This window comes from Protomyctophum bolini (assembly GCF_963924005.1).
Source record: "Protomyctophum bolini genome assembly, chromosome: 8".
In the NCBI taxonomy this organism is placed as follows: Eukaryota; Metazoa; Chordata; class Actinopteri; order Myctophiformes; family Myctophidae; genus Protomyctophum; species Protomyctophum bolini.
In genome coordinates, this window is record NC_137869.1 from 18,833,962 (window position 1) to 18,858,222 (window position 24,261).

Here is a 24,261-nt window from a genome sequence, read left to right on the forward strand (position 1 = left end):
TTGACGTGCATTTAATGATGGCGGGTTGCAGGCCAGGTCGAGTTGTGAAAATTGATGTGGTGCTGTGGGGCGGGCTGGGCAGAGTCAGATTATTATCACATTATTATCACATGCATGAAAAACCCTGACCCGCGCAACACTAGTAGACACCATGTTTTCCCGGCACCCCAGAGCTCCTATTTTGAAGGAATCCCGGGGACTGATTGTGTTAAGAGATCTGTTATCCACAATCCATTATGCCCTGGATCTTTCCATATGGAAGAGCAATGCGTGCTGCCTTAGAATACATGTATATATTAGCTACAGAGTGTTGTTTTGTGTGTCCAGTATTTGACTATCTGCCATCCACTCCGCAACCAACAAAGCCAAGTTGTGCTGCTCCCCCTCCCCCCTTTTTTCTCTCTCCACCGCACATAAATGCACCAAAAACACACGTCATTTCATTTACTCACAGCTCATTTTTTAAAATCCAAAGTGCTGTGTAATCTGTAAACTTCGGTCTTTCATTTGGTATATAGATTGCGAGTGTACTGCCTCTCTATGAAACGGTATCCAGCGAAAACGGAAGTTCGGGAAATCGGATTAATTAAACAGACTTGCACTGAACCATTATGGCAAAATCACATTGGAAATGACACCCATCTAGCATTTAATTGCCTTTCATTTGGTTGACACAAGTATCAGCACGTGTTACTGAAATATGTACTTCGTTTTGGTTTGACTTCTGTGAGAATAAAAGTGAGCTTGACCTTGGGCGCAGAATGCTGAAATGCAAAATCAGACATTCAAACTAAGTTGATACTGAATCTCTGTATGCCGTTTTATTCAAACTGAACCTCACATGGAGGCAGTACAGCTGATAATCTTTTTTCTTTTTAAAGAAAAGCAACAGAACCTACAATGAACTTGACCCTGGGTGCAGAATGCTGAAATGCATAGTTGCATACTTATACAAGCCTGAAACCCTGTTCTCTTCTCAAAGGAAGGATGTTCACTGAGAAATGACAAGAAAAGTGTAGAATTGTGACAAGTTTAGGCATAACACGACCCGCCACTCACTGGCATAAACAAATGTGTAATTTGTGGCAATCCCTGGCATATGGACATCACATTACCCTCGTAGATCATGTCTGAAAACACCAATGCATTCAAAGAACATCCAGATGGCAATGTGATAACCGGTGTTAGTCAGCATTGGTGGGATAAAGTACTCAACATCAGTACTAGAGTATACTCATGTTACGGCCGTAGGCCTGTGCGTCTGCTAGGGATCTGTGTTGGACTCGGTGAGTAGTTACAACTCAGTCATAATCATAATATACCTTTTCCCTTCCTAGAAATGAAGTGGCATCAAAAGTATAATATTTGTCTTTGAAACATAGTGGAAGTACCCAAAATACTTGTTACTGTCCACCACTCGTAGTCACAATCAACCACTGGTCCAATCATAGACGTTTCAGCATAGATACCATCATCAATTTAGGTGATGCTGCTTTTTAGTGCATGTGACATTTTCTTCCACTTTTTGCAAGAACCGAATGTGGGAAAAGTGTTTTTTCCTCAGATATGTAGACAGCAAGTTTCCAGCACTGGTGACTAAATGAGTCCCAGTTGTGCCGTCTTCAGCTCATGCTCTCACACGTAGACATGCTTACTGTGTGCCAGTCAAACATCGTTTATGTCAACTTAACAGTAACACCAGCGAGTCTGCTGGGAGTACAGGAATAGCAGTCAAAGACTCTTTTCTCCATGTGAGCAGTCGGGGGGGCTTGCCAACACTATTTAAGGCTCCTACTTTAAGTGCTCCCAATACGTGTTGTATCACATTCACTGATTCTTGCATTCTTGACAGCCATGATCCTCTGCTAGGCTTGGAAACAAAAGGTGCTACTTGAAACCGATGTGATGTTTACGGAGTATTCTCGTGAAAAAGGAACGGATATTGTGGGCGGTGGGGATCTAGGTAGGACCTATTTTTATGGTGAAATTCAAGATGCAGCCAGAACAGGGTTGCAGATGGAATGAACCGAGGATCAGTTTATGGTTTCGGTGCTCATGGCGAAGTGTCCTTGAGCAAGACTGAACCGTTATCTGCTCCAGATGAGCAGGTTGGTCATGGCTGGTGTGTGAATGTATGAAGGAGATAGTACTGCGCATCCGTGGCCCAGGTGCAACACAAGCAAAAAGACATAATGTCCTGATGAAGATCAAATATATAGAAATGTTGATGACACAATACAAATACAGAGGAGCTTCTTTAATGTATGCATGTAACACACATTGTAAAGTAAAGAAAGAAAAACAGATGCGCTTCCTCTGGATGCTGCCCTTGGTTTTGAGGCAGTGGGTGCTCAGCTATAAATACAATTTAAATCAAATACCACCAAAGTGGAAAAAGCGGCACTCCAAAATAAAAGATGCAAGAGCAAGACTGGCTCAGATAGAATTTCTCATTTCATTGAGAATGTTTATGCGTTTCGGCAATCAGCCTTCCTCAGAGTAGATTAAAAAGAGGAAGGCTGATTGCCAAATGCGTAAGCTTTCTCAATAAAAATGCATCTGAACCAGTCATAAATCTTTTATTTTGGAGTACGCTTTTTCCACTTTGGGGCTTTATGACACATTGTAAAGGTGCAATCGAATGAAAACCATTTGAACTTACAGGTAGGATAATGTCAAATCATGTGGTCAGATTGTCCGATGGCATATACCGTAGTTATATGCTCAAAGGCATGAACATAAAGAAGCTTGCATATTATTTCAAACTACAAGTGACAAACTACAAGTGAAGCACTTGTGTACCAAATTTGGTGCTTGTACCATCAAGTGAACGATCGTTTCAGTAATATCCCCCACTATACAGCAAATGTTGTTACAACAATGGCAAACCTCCAAACCTTTCTAATCACCATAAACCGTAAGTACACCCACACTCTTTCTTTAGCATACTTGCATAGCAGGTTAGGAATCTTTATGCTTCATTTTGAGACACACCTGAAGCCTACAACAAGTATCAGTACAAAATAGCAGCTATAAAACATATCAATAAAATAAAACAAAAGATGAGTTTCATATTAAACAAGCCATGGCCTACATGACCATAGACTCATATGTCCAAATCACCAGGATTCTGCTTTTAATACCTGCTAAATATTCAAATGCAGCCCTGCAAAATAAATAACTTCAGCTTATACAGTAAGACTATAAGGCATTTTTGCATTTTCCCAACCTCAATGCCTCAACTTATGGAAAACAATGGCTGCTGCCTTCCAAAGAACAGTTAAATCAATGGTTCTTCGCCTCTTTTCCTCTGAAACTCTCAAGAGTCAAGAGTGCAATTACCTTATCTGGTGTAATATCACGCTACTGTATCACGCTGACGGCAACATTACTCTGCTACACATCTACAGAAGGAAAAACCTCACTCACGCAACAGCTGTTTTTACACTCTCAGAGCTAAATTAACAGGATTTAACTGTGTAGAAAAGTTCCATCCGCAATTCCATGCTGTATTGATGTTGGTACCATTAGGAGAGATAACAGGCAAACCTTGATCAAAATAACAATTCTTCTACATTCACTAATTGTGTAGACTTCTTGTAAATTAAGTAATGCAGATGTGTAACAATAATTTTACTCTTCAGAGCATTAAATAAAACCAAATAGACCCTTTACACTCTCAATAGTTAACTCTTTTGACGATATTATCGTACCAACTGATTATTAAAGGGAATGGCACCTGCCACGCTGGTTGGGTTGCAGGAGGTGACAACTCAAGGCCTAAACACACCAACATTCAAGGCCGTTTTGCGCACTCCACGGGTGTCGGAGAGCGCAATAAAGCGCATAATTGTAAAATGACATTTGCCACGCCTCCACCTCTTAAATTCTGTTTTTATTCTGTTTATTATATGTCATATAATTTGGTTCAAATGGGGCCCTGAGCCTCTTAACAGCAACACTTCCTCCAGACACAGAGGTAGATAGTAAAATGAAAGGGTTTTCTTCTCTCTGACTCATAGCTACTGACAGAGCACAGTATAACAACACAGCTACTATCGAACATTGGGACTACGTATATAGTTATTAGGAAAAAACAACAACAAAAAAACACACCAGTGTATTTAAATCTCAAAGGTAAAAAGAGATTAATTAATATTTTTGTGTTGCTATTTTCACAATTAAAGTGATTAAGGGTATGGTCACACCTAACTGTGATTCTGCCTATGTGGCCATCTTTTTTTTACGATTTGGTTTAGGCTTTTCTGCCTTTATTGATAGTATCAAGTGAAGATAGACAGGAAAGAGGGAGAGAGAGAGAAGGGGAGACACATGCAGCAAAGGTTCTCATGAACGGAACTCGAACACGCAACACGCTGTCAGGCCAAAGCCTATATGTGGCATTCACCTGGACCACTTGGCCAGTGGGCGCCCCTATTTGGCCATCTTTTTGCAATAGTTTTCAATAGGTGTGTTTATGTGCACTATACACTCTATGTATGTATGTATGTATGTATGTATGTATATATATATATATATATATATATATATATATATATATATATATATATATATATATATATATATATATGTATGTATGTATGTATGTATGTATATATATATATATATATATATATATATATATATATATATATATATATATATATATATATATTCAATAGATAAAAAGTGTATTTGAAGCAGATAATTGCTCGAGGCCATTGCTGCTTTTCCTCCTTTGTCCAATCGGATGAGTTGAAGACGGACCAGCCTGGAAACATCAAGACAGAAGGTCCTGCAAACTACAGCCTACTTTTTTTAGGGTGCACTGGCTGCACAAAACAGGCGGCCACCATCAGCCTGCAACCACTATGTGTGACAGTAGCTAATTCAGTGTTACAGTAAATTAACACTCTGGATTTTACTGTGCATTTAGCCTATTTTTGGAGTGCACTTAGGCTGTTTTAGGCTGAAACATAGGCTGTTTATAAGTATAGGCCTGTATACAAGTAGTATAAGTATATTGTTTAATATCAACAAATTGGATTTTACCGGGAGGGAGCCATCGTATTTTTTTAAAAGACCTACGCAAGGAAAAGAAGAAATATATTAATAATCTCATCTCCTTGACAACGGGCCCTCTGCAGCTCACCCACACAGGGTATGGGCCGATACCTTGTGTGACTCCAGCTGTTTCAAAGATTGCAGCCAACACATAATTATTATGCCTTTTCACTATACTTGAAGAGCAAGTGATCGAGAGACAAAGAGAGAACCAGAGGGAGGGGGGGAGAGAGAGAGAGACACACACAGACAGTCCCATTTGAACCTCTTAAAACCATGAGTTATATTATTATTATATTACGATACGATGCAATACGATACGATACTCTCCGTCCATAGAATAGGTGTCTTTTAAACCCTAAAATTCACAAAGGAAGAACCCGGAAGTAAACATCTGCCATAACTATGCTGCGGATTGTTGTAACCCGAGGTAGCGCAGATTTTTATTGAGCTCCTAACATCGCCGTTCCGTTCAATCACCTCAATCTGAGAAAAACACTGATAAAGATCACGCTAACAAATGGACGTGTCAGGACCACGCTCACGCACTCATTCCAGAGATCATCATCTCCAACCTACTAACTCTACACACCAGCTCCTCATTAGTCCACACCTATATAATCACCCCCTCTGCCACTCCACTTCAGTCAGTATTGTTTGCCTGCACAAGACACTAGCCACTCCACATGGTCCCGTCCGTTTATAGCTTTTGTCTGTGTTTCTTGGTGAATCTAACTTTGCTTTTGACTACGACTTTTGCCTTTTCCCCTTGTACCTTTGCCTGGATTTATTAAACATCCTTGAAACTAGGTTGTCCGTCTAATAGTATGTCATAACTAAAGCCTGTTACCGTATTAGACGCGCGCACGCACGCACGCGCGCATATTGTGTTCCAGTTCCAATTTTGTCTTTTTGTTTCATCACTTCCAGTTCTCTTGACTGATTGGATGAAATTGGGATCCTGAAATGAAAATATATTAAATATATATCTTCTGTTTATTAAAAGAGCTGGAGAGACCCGGAGAACAGCTACTGAACAAACACCTACTCCATAGCAATGGTTACTATGTGAATATATAATTATTTAACACGAGCTTTACCTTAAAAAATTTTTTTTATAATAATATCACAGTACCTTAAACTTTTGATTATAGATAAATTCATCACAGTAATTATTTTTATTATTATGAAACATTAAAACATCTGCTCTCAACAGCTGGACTCATTTTTGTTTTACAACAAGAACAGTAGTCAAATGTAAAGAATATATATTTTTTATGTAAATTTTGGAGCGGCTATAATGTAATTGTTAGGATTATAGAAAGCATTAAACCCACAGCATTGGAGAACTTATTCCCTATTTGAGAAGCTGCTAATTGATCCCATAAACATGAGTGAAATGAGCTAAACTCAACATACCTTCAAACAGCAATCAGACAAAAAAAGGTTTCCATGAGTTTGTCTGTCTTGGTAAGTAGAAAGAAAATCACACAATTCCCCCAAAACCTTGATATCTTCGAACTCTACAAAACATGTTGGACCCAGTCCACAGGCTTGTTAGGATTTCGCCATGGTTCGTGTGCCTTTATGTCATTCTGTTTGCATGTTGTACCATTGCTGCACTGTCTATCTGCCCAGCGGTTCTCATTGTGCAGGATAGAGACATTTGGAGTTTTCCATGCCCTGACCATGACAGAAACAACAAATGGGTATACTTTTTTCACAACTTTCACTTGTCAGCTCCGATCTCATTCAACTGTGCTAAAGCGATACAGGTATCATGGTATGAATTGTATCTGAACTGAAAACAGGGGTATCATTTAGGGTCCCAGGAGATATCAATTACCTCAAGTTCGGTTGCATACTTTCTCCGACTAATTTCGGATTTCTGATCTGATTTTAGATTTTTAGATTGCACGCCTGTCCATCTACATATGACACGTTTTCTTGTCTGCAACGCAACCATACATTGATTCATTAACTGCTTTCAACCCAGCACCACTATTTTTTTATTAATAGTGAAAATATCAGTTCTACAAGCTCACAATGTGACACATCGTTCGTGACGCGTTGTCAAGCTTGTAGATCAGCTATAGTTTCACTATTTTTAAAATGGGGCCTAAATGGTAACTTTGCTTTGCTCCTCTGACTGAAGAAGGAAGAGTGTACTGTAATTTCAGGACCATGGATAGCTTACAGTGTGTACTTGATCTGGTTCAAGGGCACACACTTCCGCTGGCATAAACTGATTGCATAGTTCAGGTTGCATAGTTCATGCAACCTGATCAGTGAACAGTGTTCATATTAGTGGCATTATATTTCCATATGAACCATGGAATGTGAACCATTTTTTGAGCTGAGCAAGAACGCCAAGAAAGCTACAGCACTATGACCACCCAGGCATACAGCCATTCCATCTAATCAAAGAAACCTCATTTAATATTCAGGGACAGTAACCTACATTTACTTGAGTACTGTACTTACTGTAAGTCCATTTTTTATGTCTGTACTTTACTCAATTGTATCAATATCTTTGGATGCATATGACTTTCACTCCACTACATTTCTAAGACAAATATTGTTATTTTGATTCCACTACATTACTAGAAAGGGAAAGGGTAATTATGAATGAATCACTAACTTTGTGGCTGTCTATGTAGCCAATTTTTACAATGGTTTTCAATGGGAATGGAGCGTTTGTTGGTATTGCGCAGCTTTCCACGTCTTGCGCACACCATGTTTATGTGCTCTATATGCGCCAGGTTGCCCCAAGTAGAAAAATAAGTCTATTTTAAGCAGCTCAAGACTGTTGCTGCCACGAAGCAGGCGGTTGCGCACAACCTGCGTTTATCGCCTGAAACCACTGAAGGTGTGACCGCTATAAGCAATAATATGTGAACATTTTAATGAGCTTTTGTTTGTGTTTTCTTTTTTGGTATTCAGACAGCCAGCAATGGTTAGACCGCTCCTAAAAAGGTTTGGTCTCTGTGATACATCTAGGTGCCGCAATCTGCATTCAAAGATGTTCCTAGAAGCTTTGTCATTGGTCGAAAAAAAAACCTGGGTCAATGACTAACCAATTAGGAAGTAGACAGGCAAATCGACCAATGACAAAGCTTCTAGGAACATATTTGAATGCAGATTGTGGCCCCTAGACGTGTCACAGAGACTAAATGTTTTTTGCGAGCATTCCGCCCATTGCTGGCTGTCTGAATACCAAAAAAAGAAGAATAAAAAGGTAATTATAATGTTGACATATTATTGCTTATAGCAGCGTTAAGCTGTATTTCAAATGTAATGAAAATAGCAGATTTGTTGAAAATGTCGGAAAATGTCAAAATATAAATACAGTGATGTATTGGTATGTACGTTTTTTAAAGCATGCACTTAAAAGCAGTAGTATCTATACTTTGACTCAATCTGGGTGGAGCAGAAATTCATACAGTAAGAAACAAAATGATAAAGTAAAATTGCCCAACTCATTTTTAGAGTAATAGTTTAGTTGGGCTGTTTGGGTTTTATGAATGAATCACTTCATTGGCTAATCATTTGCAAGTGTCAAGTTTCAGTTTGTCAAGTCATGCACACACATGGGGTCAATGGCCACTGACTGGAATGGGCTAGTTTTTTTATTTGTTTCGACCAGTACATTTCCTGCACCTTATCTGCAGGTTTTGATTTATTTAATACATTACTTTTACTTTTTAACAGTTTGAATGGACAAGCACAGGGGAGTACAGTACAATAAGGTCTGCTAAAAGGATGAATCCATTTGGGTCCTCATGTACTCAATTCATCAAATGAAGCATCGTATACATCTGCTTCCACATACTTTCTCTATCTGTATGCACATTAGTCCCGTCCCGCCACAAGAGCCAGCCCGCACCAACCCGCAACAAAATATATTAATCAACGACCCGCCCACCCCGCGGCCAGCAAAAATAAAAAGTAGCCTGACGACCAGCTTTTCAACACCCAACCGCCAGCAAAAATAAAAAGTAGCCTGACGACCGGCTTTTCAACACCCAACAAGTCCAGTCCATTTACTTGCTTTCGAGAGAGAGAGAGGGAGGGGGCAGGGACGTGCAGAGGGAATTTGAAGGGCAGGGGCTGGAATTTGAAAAGGCACCTTTATTTTAATTTTACATTTCTACCCAGATTTAGAGGAATATCTAATTTTAAACACTAGGGAATTACCCAACCAGTCTGCCCTGCACCCCAAATTACTGGTTATCAAAGTAAAATTGAAAAGCAGTTGCTTTCTTTATTGTTATTAATATTAAGTATGGCATAATCGCGTTTGCTTGATTGCCTAGAAGTGGCTGTCAGTCAGAAAGTTTGTGTGAAAATTGTGAAAGGACACTGGACTGACAGAGGGAGGGAGAGAGAGAGAGAGAGAGAGAGAGAGAGAGAGAGAGAGAGAGAGAGAGAGAGAGAGAGAGAGAGAGAGAAAGAGAGAGAGGTGTGATGGTCCCTCTCCTGCGTGAGTCGTAACAAATTGAATGAACAGTACAAAATGTATACACATACATGGAACGTGACAACTGACATGACATACCCATCTGGCTAAACGTCCCCTTTCATAAGCAACACATTGATGAACAACAGAACAAGCTGATGATTTCAGCGGGAGGAGTAAAGACAGGAGACCAGGTACAGGATTTTTTTTCCCCTCCTTTTTCTGGGGGAGGGGGGAGGGGGTGCCCCGCCCCGCCCACCCTGCGGGACAACGCAAGGTACTGCTTGGCGAGCGCTGGCGCTTTTGCATGGGGGGTCAGATCAACATGGAATGAATTCTGTACTGGTCATATATGGAGCGTGTCTTGAGTGTACAGGGTTTGATGAGGTCAGATCAACATATGGAATGTCAGAACAGGTCAGCTCCAGATCTAAGGGTGGCAGCGGGGGCAGTGTCTTGAGTGTCTAGTTTTTGCCGGCTGCCGGGCGTGGCTGCACTAATAATTTTGGGGCAGGCCCGTCTACAGTTTGAATGCACAGGTATCAGTCAAAAGGGAGACATCGAAGAGAAAGGACGGATGGGGAAGGAACAACATATGGAATGTCAGAACAGGTCCGCTCCATATAGAGATCTAAAGGTTTGAGGTTTGTGGTCAGATGTAGAGTTGCTGGCCAATATTGATTGGCCATATGGGCATTCCCATATATGGAGATCCCTGATGTTACTTGAGATCCCATATTTAATTGCGACTTGCGGTCGCAATTTAACGATGGAGAACGCAAAACTAAAATTATTTCACACACTGCTTTACACCTAAAAAACTGTGATGTGACAAATATAATTGATTCTGATTGCAATTCTAATAGTTTCACAACAGGAAACGCCTGTTGCACAATCCTCGATGTTACACAACAGTAGGACGTCATCGAAAAACGATAATCTTAAAACGTTAACTCTCAATCTAAATCATCCCGTCCAATTCTAAGAAAAGATCCTGTGTTAGACGGTGTTAACAGGTTCCGTCCATCCGACATGCCCACACATCATAAACAATCCGGTGCTTTGACGTGCGTACACGTCCTAGCACATCTTCAATGATATCAAACGAGAGAACTGGGTGTCCTCATTCATAAAATCTCTTATTGGGCCTGATTAATTGGCTAGAGCAATGCATTGGTATATGATTACTAAAAGGTAGAACACGCATCATGCACTGTGAACTTTTTTTTAAACCATGCGAGAATTTAAAAAAGTTAAATATTATATTCTCCAATAGTATGATAAATCAGACCTGTACTTTTGTTCATAAAACCAAATTGTGATTTTTTTTTACAGTAGCAATGCATCGATCCACAACCCAGATTCGGCACAAACAAGGGACTAAATTAATTTCGCTCCTATGCCACCAAAATGTGGAATACCCTATACCAACAGTCATTAAGACATCTGAATCCCTTGACTCCTCCAAAACCTCTCTCAAAGGTCACCCACGGACGGCTGCAATTCGAAACTGGCCCCCGTAAAATCTGAATCACCCACCCACCCCTTTTTCCCCTATGCTTTTTCCCCTCTTTTTACCTCCTCTTTGATGATTTCCTATTTTTTGTATATTTGTACGTCTCTAAATGTTATGATGAATTGAACATGGTGGACCCTATTATAAACAAGTGTAATGCTTATGGTGTCGTCCACAGTTAACGGTCTTGTATTGAGTCGTGCTTGACATGTACTGTAATTCTCCAAAACTGTTAATAAATTCTCCAATCAATCAACCAATCAATCAACCAATCAATCACACAATTGCTGCCTTTACTATCTCATTGCTCTAATCTCCATATTTACACTTTTCGTAAATTAACCCTTAAGCCCTAGAGTACTTGATCATGGCGTCACACAAAAGCATAAAAAATATCGTTTTGAGCTTGTGCATGATTGCATCTACTATTAATTTTTTATTTGAATACAGAAAATTAAAAGTTTAAAAGACATATGAAGTTTCCACCCGACAGAGACCATCTGTTTTATTTATTAGGTCTAACTCTACAATGCAATATCCTGAGAGTTACTGTAACTCTGAAAGTCTAAGCTGTACGATCTCAAGAGTTAAATGAACACTCTAGATTTTGTAGTATATCAGACTGGATGACTCCTGGCGGGCCATGTTCATGTCTTGTGTGGTTATTGCAGTGATTAGGCTACTCCTTTATGTGCCATGGGTATTATTTAATACATAGTGTCCTCCTGGTAACATGTGACGCAAGTGCCAAGCGCTGTCAGCAATTCTGACTAAAGATATAGCTCTGGACTAATGCTGTGTCTATAGTGAATACACCTGTCTGTCCATGAGTGTGCCTGTATATACTGTAGGCTAATAATAATAATAATAATACAACTTTTTGAATTGTGTAAAAAAATCTTAGTAATGTAGTGGAGTCAAAATAACAATACTGGAGTGAAAGTCGTATCTAAAAATACAGATAGGCTACTTGAGTAAAGTACAGACAAAATAAATTGACTTACAGTCAGTGCAGTACTCGAGTAAATGTACTGTATTCAAGACAGGTATAATAAGAATGGAAACTGTACAAAACATTTAGTATAGCCTACTTTGACCAACAACAACCATTTTGGAACCTTAAGGCTGTAGGCCTACAGACAACCAGACCTCAGCACATAATACAATGAAATAGGCCTATACTCTTTCATTTGCATATTATTCCCAACTGGCCATGAGCAATAAGCTTCAATGTAGAATAACCATTAATTCTTTAACATGCACGTCCGGGACGTCCCCTCCTCCTGCCACTTGAATTAATGTCCCAGCTATTGGGCAATAATGCTACATGGTAAAAGTAATTCACGCAATTAATTCGTTTTCATTAATAATTCATAAATTATTAATTATTATCATAAATAAATCATGTATGTGTAAAACTTACCATGTTGACTTCTGAGACCATGTCTATACTTGCCACGTCTATACTCATGCCAACAGCAACCGGTGTACCTTTAAGATATAAGTTAATCATAACATGATTAACAACACATATAGGCTACAGCACAAACTATGGGGATATATGTGGCATATGATTAACCCCGGTGCATACATACCTCCAAAGTCTGGACGAAGGCGAATATCATATCCTTTCAGCAGTCTATCCACAGTCTCTTTCACGAAAGACATGTTCCCCGGCTCGTTGACGCTGTGAAGCAAAAGAGAAAGAGAACGGTTGAGAGCTCAGAAGCAACGCGCATCTCTCGTTTAGCGTCCGTCTCGTCTCCTGTAAGCACTTACCTCTGGGCACAGCACATTACTGCCACAATGAGCGGAAATGAAAGGACGTCAAATGGCCCTGTTTTCTGCAATCCCCACATTCCTTGTGATCTCTGAATGGATGTTTCACCGGCGTTCAACAAATGACAAGATGACAACTGATGAGATTCTCCATGAGGAGCGAACCACTAGCGTCCTCACTGCGCCCGAGGAGGTCCTCTGATCCGATCAGGTGAGAGTTCATTCGCGATTCTGTCTACCTATGGCGTAGAGTAGAGTCAGTAGACTATTACCAACGATTAATTAGCTGCAGTCTGCAGACATTTTACTTGATCTCAAATATGTTACAATAGCTTTTTGGGCAGATAAGTCAAACTGTCGCCTCTCGATCCTGGCTCTCCATCATTGTGCGTAAAGGCTTAGTTTTTGCATGTAAACGCACAACAGCATCCACGAGTCAAGGAGACAGCGGGTCCACAGGTTATTTTGCTCATGCAAAAAAAGGAAGAAAAAAACCTGTCGCCAAATTGTTATTGAGGTTTGCCTGCCTTTATCACGTCCTGGTCATACGCGCTTGCTCTTGCAAATCCAATTCATAGCCTATAGTTGTTGGAGCAGAGTTTGAAAAACATGTCCACTCCACGGCCACGCTCTATACATGACGGTACTGGCAGTAATTAAGCACCACGTGACATCGTAGTCTTCATACAAGCTGTTTTGAAGCGATTTACCTGATTGGAGAGTTGACCCGGAGAGCTCTGCAACAATTATTTATAATGGAGAACAGTTTATAATGCGCTCTGCAATACAATGCGCTCAGGGATTTGGCTAAAGAGGATGATTGCACTTTGACTTGCAATTATGTTCACATTTATTCATGAATTCAATAAAATGTGTGTTCTCCGATTCACTGAGGGGAGTAAGTGTGAAGTGCTACTTACTAATTGGTAACACCTTCGTTTGTAGAGGGAACTCGTGACTTCTCAATTGGGCCCTGGGCCCCTATACAGACATCAGATAAAAATGAAGACATCAGATTAAATTAAATTATCAATTTGATTACCACTGTGGCCTCACCATATTAAACATACCGTGTCCATACACCTATTCTTATCCTTTCAAATCTTTCAATGTAAATTTCTGCAGCATACTATAGGCTACTTGATCTTTTGTCACTGCAGAATTGCATGTCAAAGGAGGGACATGCAGTGCTGTTAATGTCACTATACTCACAAGGCTTCACTTGCATGTGGTGGGCTGGGAAGTGTACGTAGCACTGAATCCAATGTGTTTCTATGCTGATTCTGAAGAGGGTAGAGTTACAGGTTGGATTCCCAGAACTGCACAGGCCTACGGATCTGATGGAAGCTCGTTTGAGTGTAGCCTAATGCTTTCAGGAAGCAATGGCAGGTCGGAAATATACAAAACAGCTGTCTGTAAGATTGTTATATTATCACCATAAAGTGAGTTATTATTTGCTCAGGGGGGTTGAGTTACAGTTACAGTTTTAAGTTTCTTAAAGGAGAATTCCATGCTAGAATGCTTTCTTATCTTTCTTTGTAGTTGTTACGTCCCCACCAAAGAGGTCCAGGTGTTCTTTTGTGCAACTCCTTATTGGCTATTTTCCCTACCATAAGCCCTCAATGAATTGCATTGCATTGAATGGGAATTGAATGGGGCTATGGGGTGTTATGCTAGTTCGCTTATTTCCATCGAAAGAAGTAGTAAAGTGTTCCGCTTGGGATATTATTTACATTATGAAGAGAGGATATATACAAAGAAATTATAATTTTGAGCAATGGAAATAAGCAAATTAGCACAACACCCCATAGCCCCATTCAATTCCCATTCAATTCATTTAGGGCTTATGGTAGGGGAAATAGCCAATAAGGAGCTTTTGCACAAAATAACACCTGGACCTCTTTGGTGGGGACGTAACAACTATACAAAGAAAGGTAAGAAAGCCTTTTAGTATGGAATTCTCCTTTAAAGGTATAGCCCATACAAGGCATCTTATTTCTGAACTTTCATGCAAGAAAAGACATAGGATCCCTATGCGTTCACACCCATAGGCTACACCCGGCCGCAGCCAACCTTTTTGTCTCCACCAGGCCAAAGGCATGGGGAGAGGTGTATGTTTTACACCCCGTCTGTCTGTCCGTGTGTCCGCCAGTCAGTGTACAGCTAATCTCCGGCACCGTTGTCAGTCGCTGCCACACTGTGCACATAAACTCCCTGGATGCCAATTCCGAACCTATAGTATGTACTATTTCAGCATGCATGTGGCCAGTCAACCCCCCTCCACTGCTTCCGTAGATTGCATTGGGAAAATGTGGTTTTCAACCAAATTTCACACAAATCGGTAGCCATCTTTATAGTCATGTGATCAACACAGAAACTGTTTGATTTTTCATATTCTATCTTGATTGGCTACTATTGAAATCTAAAGTTTCCTCAAATCATGTCCAATTCACCTTTAGCTATAAGCCCCGCCCTCTCCCACTTAGACACTTTCAGCCAGGCTCATTCATTCCAATGTAAATATCATGGATTTTACACATTGAATACTGGTTCATTTTTGGAACCAGACCTTCAAAATCTCTTCCAAATCCGTCAACAAGGCCTGCCGTATGCACTGGAAAAATATGTGCGTGACATTTGTTTTTTAAAACAATGTTTTATCATAGGAAAACTATTGGTGGAGAGGTTTGTCTAACCCAGAGTAATCTAGTAGCGACACTAGTGTTGACTCCCATTTTAACAATGGAATGCGGAAGTGCTCATTCTATCTCAATGGGATAGTTCCAGCCATATGAGCAATGTTTGGAACTATAGCCCATAAGCACACACTTTGCGGCGAGATCAAAGCGTTTCGCCACTCTCTTACGAGATTACTCTGGTCTAACCCATGTTATGCTTAGCTGTGACCATAGCAGTTTGGAGAGGGGCTTTGCTATAGGTCAATTGCGGTGAAACTGTGCATGCACATTCAAGGCTGAGGAAGAAATGCCACTTGACATTTTTTCAATGGCACCATATTATAGTGCCTATAATTTGCAACAACACATGATTATATTACTCCTACACATTTTTTTTTTACTTACAGTAATGAAATAGTTCACAAAGCCTGCTCCCCAGGCTGTGTTCATGGCATAGCAGGCAGGGCTACTGTATGTCAGTCCCAGCCACAAATCTTGGAAGCTAATTACAGGTAAACAGTATGGAATATCAAAACCCGGTTTGACTGTCATCGTCTTATGACTCACTAGGGCATTTATTGTTCACCCCCCAAAATACTTACTTTGGGGCAGAACAGATGCTGTGTTCATGATTTGTGGCATTTTTCGTGGATTTATTTTGGCCAAACAGGCATAACAAATCGGAAAGGAATATGACTAATGTGACAAATATTTCATGGCTCCAGAGAGCATTTGTACTCAGCGGAATCCAGGGGGAAACAAATTGATTGTATGACCTAAACCGGCAAAACATGAAGAAGTCATGTGAAATGTGAAACATTTTGGATGGAGGTTCTTCCTTGGCCTATTGGGAGCGAAGTTTCACATCGATCGGTGCAGCAGTGCCAAAGATCATTCACAGACAAACTCACAGGGGCTAAAACATAGTCTTCATCAAAGTGAAGTTGTAAATGGACTGTCTCAAAGTCAGAAGTCAGACAACTACAGTAATACCTATATCATTCTGCAAGCTTGGACAACAATAAGGTGACTGGGAAAGGATATGCTCATTTCCAGCCGGCTACAATGACAACACATCACACTGTCCATCACCCTAAGAAAGAAACATCTATAAACCATGACATACTGTAGGGCTTTAGTTAACCCCCGGATCCTTGGACTCTTACTAACCTTTTTCTATTTACTGATTTGGCAGGTGTACAATAAATATATCATCATATTGATATTTTCTTGTTGTGTAACTGTGTTGCGCACAGTCTGTGCCAATAGACCGTATACAGTAACAAGTTCAGCAGTGATTCCTGGTTGAAATTTAAAAATATAAATTAGATGTCGGCGCAGCCCATACAGGAAAAGATTATTAAGTATTATCAATTTCAACATTATGAACAGAAAATAATCTGCAGACCAAGTCGTTTTTGTCAATCTAATCTTGGAATTGTATTGGTTCCAACAATTCTGATATAAATGGTGCAGTATTAACAAGACAAGAGTCTACAATTTGAGATATGGAAAAGTTGATTTAGGAGGTATCAATAGGGATTTTTAGACTCTTATCTTAATTTTACACTGCACCAAATGTCATTTTGTAGATCTGCTATTTTTGCTATTTTCTTTCTACCTTTTGTCTTTCTTTTTATTTACATTTTAAAGAATTTTGGTAACGATGAAATGTCCAAAATAGGGATGAGAACAATATTATTAATTGAATTTGAATAAAAATTCAGTAGGAAATTAGGAATATAGAATCTCGTTATTAATTATCCACTATTTGTCTTTTCAATTTGCCCCCTGGTACTGCCTGGTGCATGTCCCCCACTTTGAAAACCACTGCACTAGCGGTTTGCTATACACCCATTGGCCTACATCCAGCCGACACCCAATATACATGAAAAATATGATGGAAAATGTTTTTTTTACTTTTTTAATTATTATTTTGGCCTGAGGGTGGCGCTAGAGCTTAAATCTAAGCAGAGGTTATGTAGTCTGACATAGAGTTTATATACAAATTATATTAAATTGTTAACCTTTAAAGCTCTATATCAGGGATCTCCCCGTCTCTTCCGCTCTTTACAAAATTGCGTCAACATGTCGGGTTCATCTTCAGAGCATGAGGATGCAACACAAATTCAATCCAGCCAGTAGGTTTAGGACTGTTTGGGACCAAAGTGTTGGATGGGCGGATGGATGGATCATGGACCAGCTCAGGATATTGTAGAGTGAGCCAACTGGTTATATCAAAGTGTGCTGTGTTGTGAGCACTATTTTAACATTTACAAAACATTTTGAAAGTATGGTTTAAGCAACAAAAAACACATACGTATGCCGTAACATCACTCATTATGATATCCAAAATCCCAATATCTAATCGATGTATATAATATATATTCCCAACCTTAATTACCGTAGTTGGTTTTTGCATGGTTGCCTCCGCTGTCTGTGTGTGAATGTGTGCATGGGTGAATGCACTTTGTAAATGCTTTGGAGAAAGGCACTATACAAATAAACCATTTGCCATCTTTAGAGCCCAGCTGATAGCGAGGGTCTGCACCTGAACACATCAAGTGTGAATTATTGAGCTATTGCTTTCTGGTTTTCAGTAAAGGTTGTTCATGTTCCCAAAGATGGATTTGAAATGTCCTCAGATATACTAAAGAAATATACAGTTCTTACACAGAGGAGCATCATCCTTGTATACCGTATGTATTTGCAAACTCAGCAGTGTGTGCTACAGCAATATACAGGATTCCTTTCTGTTAAGTTTCATTCCAATGCACACAGCCAAACCCTGAGTCTTAACGTAACACTTGGGGCCTGTACAAGTTCATTTTTAGACTCAGTGTTAAATTATTACTCTGGATTTTAATGTGCGCTTGAAGACATATTTGTGTTTAGTCAGCGGTAAAGATTTGCATGTAGACATAGGATGCTTCGCGATCTCTTCGCTACAATGTACAGAAGTGCTGCACCTGCTGCAAAATGCTTTTCTAATCTGCTCCAGGGGACGTAGGCTACAGTATAGCTCCATAACAGTGCACTGGATGTGATCATTGTGCAACCCGACTCCTCACCCAGCCATATTTCACTTCCTTTTATTCAAACTGGATGGAATCTTTTGCAGTGGTTCTCAAACTTCCTTACCCCGCTACAATATGTTTTTCAGCTGAGTACAATCCACGGCCACCTCCACAGCAAAACAAAAACTAAGTATGGTAATGTCCTGATATTGATGCATTTTTGGTGTTTCTCTTTTGTAAGGGTCTTCAATTGTACATTTCAATCACTCATCTATTTTGTAGATTTCCTTTTGTTTGGCTTTAACATTCAAATCTCATTCAGTCAAAGACAAACAAAATGATCCAGCAAGCTAATTGGCAGGTATTTTCTATTGGTGGTGGTTGGCTGACCTATTATTGGCAGTTGGTTGTATTGAAATGAAATACATATATACTTATATTGTATATGATGGAAGATTAAAATCTATCTAATTCATAATCAATATCAGACAAAACTTTTTTCCCCTTTTTTTCCGTTTTCTGTGTACCCCTAAGTATCCCAAAGTACACCAAGAGGAAAATGGGTGCACTAGTACCGACACTTGATAAATACTGTATAGGGCATGCATTATAATCACCTGAATTCAACCATGGGTCTCCCACATGGATAGCCAAACATTCAGGCAAGTTTATCTATACAGCCGATTTCAACAAGGCAATTCAGAGTGTTTAAAACACAAAATAGGATTTGGGAAGCCAATCATACCTTGTGTCATAGATGGCGTAGAGTTTCTTGTTCCCGTCAACAGCGTTCCTGTAAAGACAGACAGAAGAAATACGTAAACCACTTTTCCAGTGCATAATGATGAGCTGAGTTTCATCTATGAAAACAGAATGACCAGGTTCTCAAAGAGAAAACAATGGTATTAAAAGTTAGTCCTGGATCAAGCAGGATGCAATCAGAAGAAAAACAATAAACTTTGTTCCCTTTTAAACTTTTGAGTGCCCGGATTGATTTTCTTCTGTGCCTCATCTACAGTATGTTGAGGTGAGGATCAAATGGCATAACACAGAGCCCCACAATTTGTAAGTGTACTGAGAACTAAAAATCACACCCGTGTGAACTGAGTGGTGCAACTCCCCCCGCCGCAATGGTTCTGCAGGCTCCACCGGCAAAGGAAACGGTGGTGCAGACTCCGCTTGCAGCTTGAATGGCCCTCCTAAAGGCCTTACCGTGGGCTGTTGGGCCTCCTCCTCACGGAAGACACAGTCTGGGGCGCCAATAACCATACTGATCCGGGTGCTGTCTACATTCCGGCTGCCAACCATCTCTCAGGTGGTCACCAGACTATACCTGGTTGTCACAAGTCTACTCCTATGAGTCACTACTAAGAACTAAAAAACATCGCATGGATGCACCTGGGACTTATCCTCAGTGATGTACATTATCCCAACTGTAGGCCTACTGTAATAGTGTAAGTTTAACTCTGAGGGTGAAAATATGGACCCGTAAAGGACCTGTCAGTCCATTTAGGGCTATGTTTACCATCGCATTAATGCTGATAAGTGAGGGAACAGAATCTTAATCACATGCAATACATTTTTCTGTTGAAGATCAGTTATGTTTTCAATGAGCAACACGGTTATGTGTGACATTTTTGTTTTTTCTAATGTCTCTTCCCTTTGGCTTCAGTGCCCTCATATCAGATTAGGGGTTTTCTGTTCACATTTAAAAAGGGATAATCAGCACCTATATCCTCACTGGTCAAAATCACCTTGAAGACTCTAACAGGAGCCACCGTACAAGGTTTCTTCGACTATGCATGCACATCTTGGTACCACAGCACCTCAAAGGCCCTTAAAACAAGGCTCCAGACTTCCCAAATCAAACTGGTCAGGCTACTCACCCCCCGAACCCACCTCACCCCTGCCCATTTTGACAGACTGGAATGATTTAGGGTTGACGACAGAGTACAGCATCTTAAAATGGGTCTGGTCCACAAGATTTGATATACCACCAAGATACCCATGTACCTAAATCTAAATACTTCCTTAATGTCAATGAACTTGAAGTCCACACCCACAACACCAGAGGGAGTTCAACAAACCATGTGCAACCCAGATTCCGCACAAACTAAATTAGGGGACTAAGGGACTAAATTAATTTCGCTCTTATGCCACAAAAATGTGGAACGCCCTACCAACTGTCATTAAGACATGTGAATCTCTTAACTCCTTCAAAACCGCTCTCAAAGGGACGGCTGCAATTTGAAACTGGCCTCTGAATCCCCCACCCACCACTTATGTTATTTCCCCTTTTTATCTCCTTTATGATGATTTCCTGTTTTTGGCTATATAGAAGTGTATATTTGTACGTCTCTAAATGTTATGATGGATTGAAAACGGTGGACCCTCTTGTAAACAAGTGTAATGCTTTATGGTGTCGTCCACTCACAGTTAACAGTTTTTGAATTGTGTTCTGAGTTGTGCTTGAAATGTAGGCTACTGTAATTCTGCAAACTGTTAATAAATACTTCAATCAATCAAAATCAATTGCTGCTTTACCTATACTTGTCCCTACTGGGGTGCCCTTGGCCCCTTATTGACAAGAGAATTCCACAGGGCACAGAGTGTCACACTCAAACTCTTCATAAAGGCAAAATATTATATGAAACCACACAGAACTACTTCAGAAAAAGACAGACATACTTCAGAAAAAGATGATGTAGTCTACCATGTAGTTGTGTAAACTAATCAGAATGCACAATTTATATTTTAAGCTATAGACCCTATATGCAGTAAATAAACTTCATACATGATTGTCCTGTAAGCACAAAACAGAAATTTGACAATGACTTCTCATCATCATCATCTCAAATTTTCAATGCATCCCACTCACCCCAATCATTGGTAATTTCAACTGTTACACATGTTGGAAAATGGATGAATTAGATAGCCTATGCCCTGGCCTATAGCATTTGGAAAATAGAATTAGAGATCCCTCTTATGGCTGTTTTGGTAACTGTAGGCTGACCCCCCAGCCCCCCCGCCCCTTACTTAACACAGCTGCACACAATCCAATGAGCCACATCCTCTATGCTTGTAGGGAGCAATAATATCATTGGGAGAGCCTGCATGCCGACGCACTGCATCCAAACCTGGGCGTTTTTGTACCTCTCATCAAATTATTACCAAAGTATCGGCTCGGGCACCTTACTTTTGCTTTTCTGGATCTACTATCACATTTTCAAGCAATTTCCAATCACCGTTGTGCGCGGTGTGTAGCCTACTGTGCACTGGCGCTCAGACTAATGGAAAAGTAAAGGATGCTCGGTCAGCACAATTGTTGGGAAACCCAACAAAAGCTCTGGGGCAAATAAAGCTCGCTGACACTATACTCAGCCACGTTTTTCCTCGCTCTCCTGCCTTTTTAATTTTCTCTCCTGAGGGGCAATTATGGTGTACGAACGGAGGTGACGTCCTTTCCATTGCAATCTTAAAGTGTCAGATTTACGGAGGGACCGACGGCGTAGTGAAGTTTGACTGCGCATCATCTTGTGTGGTAAGCTCGGCAACTGCGCTCTGCTGCTTTGCACGGACTGTCTGTGCAGCAAACCGTTGCGTTGCAGCCAGGCTGTGTCTGAGTAATCAGTAGTGGGAGTCTGGGACGTACGTGAGCACTGGACGAGAAACAGTAGTTTGTCGACTCGCGGTTTGCTTTTAGGACTGACTGGAAAGGCTTCAGGTCGGCGGGTGGTGGTGATGAACGCCGGGGAGAGGTATACATTCATATGCAATGTTAGGGTGGGCTTATCTTTGTGGTTTGGTCAGTGTTTGAACACAATGCAGGTGCGTAGCCTACTGCCAGCTATTATGTGAAGAGCACAGACACAGTCCAGTTGTGGTGGTGCTGCTGGTGCATGCAGACAATATTGCGGGATTCGCAGAGCGATAGCGTTTGTAAGACAGAAAGACACTGTATTGATTGATTGCTATTGGTTGTTTGTGGTAAAATGCGTAACTTATGTTATGTTCTAAAAGCATTAACTCCAGGGAGAGCAGTAGCTGTTTCTATTGTTGTAATTTGAGCTTTAACTAAAAGAGCGCACTATTTGGGGGCTGCTGGAGAATCTGATAATGACAATTTAATAGCTACGTATCAGCCTTCTTCTTGGATTACATCCTCAATAGACAAGTATTACTAAATTCAGTTAATGTCAGCGCATGTAACCGGCGCTTGTTTTACGACAGCATCCACTTTGAGCCTTAATTAATTACTGAATGCCGGCCCTAAACGCATAAAATGCAAGGCTCCCAGAGTCCCAGCACGACTAGCAAATAATAGGCTATGTATAACCTGTATAGCACACACTGTTCGATTATTTCTATATTAACTTTTATATTTGCATTTTGTGGCGTGTTACTTTTATGCTGGAAATAGAAGCTTATTGTATACTATAAACTAAATAATTCCCAAAACACACAATGCCATTTAACCTAAAATATTGCATCAAATAAATGTGTCTGTTTGTGTGTGTGTGTAGCCTATGTATATATATATGGTGTGTATATTGGGCTTTTATTTTTATATATATATATATATATATATATATATATATATATATATATATATAATATTTAGGAATGGAATAATTGGAATAAGACTTGGATTTCATGTTTTAGGAATGGGCGATGGAATGTACTACATCATTGCAATGAGAAGTGTGTGGGTCTGTGCCTTGCTATTGAGCATCACCTGCCGTCTGAGGTAAGGCACTAGCCTAACTTTGTCACGACAGCGATTTGGCACATATACTGTGTACAATGCATAGGGTTAATTTAACTAAGAGAGTACAAATGGACCCTTTATGGAACCAAATATGGACCCTGGGTTCCATTTTCACTCATAATATCAAGGGAGAGAGAAAGAGAGAGAGAAACAACTTAAAATCCCTCTCATTTCTTTCTTTCTTTTTATATGTGTCTGTATATTTATTTTCTTTTAAATACATTTTTATTATATTGATTGTTGTAAACTGTAAACAGAGAATGACATTGACTTATTCCCATGCACAGCTTCACCCAGATTGCTACCGGCAAACCCAAAGAGGCAGAACTAAATGACAACATCACAATATTCACACGCATCCTGGACGGACTGCTTGATGGCTACGACAACAGACTCCGCCCTGGACTGGGAGGTATAGTAACTGGCACTGGCAGTACCGACTGCCCAAAATGTCTGAAATTAAATTCCTTTACCGTTTGTTTTTTGTGACATTATTAAAAATTGTAGTTGAAATTCACGCTCACCCTGCAAATTTAATACAGTTCAGAGGTCCAGGTGCGAGACTACATTTATTTTTTCACCCCTGTCCAACCTTTGTGTCAGTAGACTAGACCCTATAAGTGAATGATTACATAGCCAGCTCCTCCTCTCGTGCAGAGAACAATGCCCCCCGCACTGCAATGTCAGGCGTCTATTCATTTCCTAGCAGAGGAACAGAAAAAAACAAAAATAATCGTGCCAGCCTGTATTCATGAAGCTTGCATGACGTATCTGACAAAGGTACCCGCTGTAATGGTCCATAAGCATAAATCAATGGCTGTGTGTGACTGTGAACACACACACCGATATACACACCATCGTACGACAGAGCATAAAATTACATATAACAGTGCTGCTGTGACCTTGGCAAGTTGCAGTTGTTCCGTTAATAAAATCTATTGTTCTCATTGGATAGAACCATTGCTGTTCTGACTAGAAAT

At 40.2% G+C, this 24,261-nt stretch overlaps 1 protein-coding gene across 2 annotated transcripts in view; it reads right to left on the reverse strand.

Annotated features, from left to right (window-relative positions):
• Positions 1–24,261, reverse strand: part of gabrb3 (gamma-aminobutyric acid type A receptor subunit beta3) — a gene marked incomplete at both ends in the record, with an annotated part of 87,135 nt that overhangs the window by 27,384 nt on the left and 35,490 nt on the right. The window contains 3 exons of one of the 2 annotated variants that reach the window (XM_080770915.1): positions 12,463–12,530; positions 12,635–12,726; positions 19,259–19,306. In XM_080770915.1, coding sequence (XP_080627041.1) covers positions 12,463–12,530; positions 12,635–12,726; positions 19,259–19,306 — 208 coding nt within the window. Of the gene's footprint in view, positions 1–12,462; positions 12,531–12,634; positions 12,727–12,818; positions 12,899–19,258; positions 19,307–24,261 lie in introns of those variants that run through there. The other variant, XM_080770916.1, reaches the window with a different exon arrangement.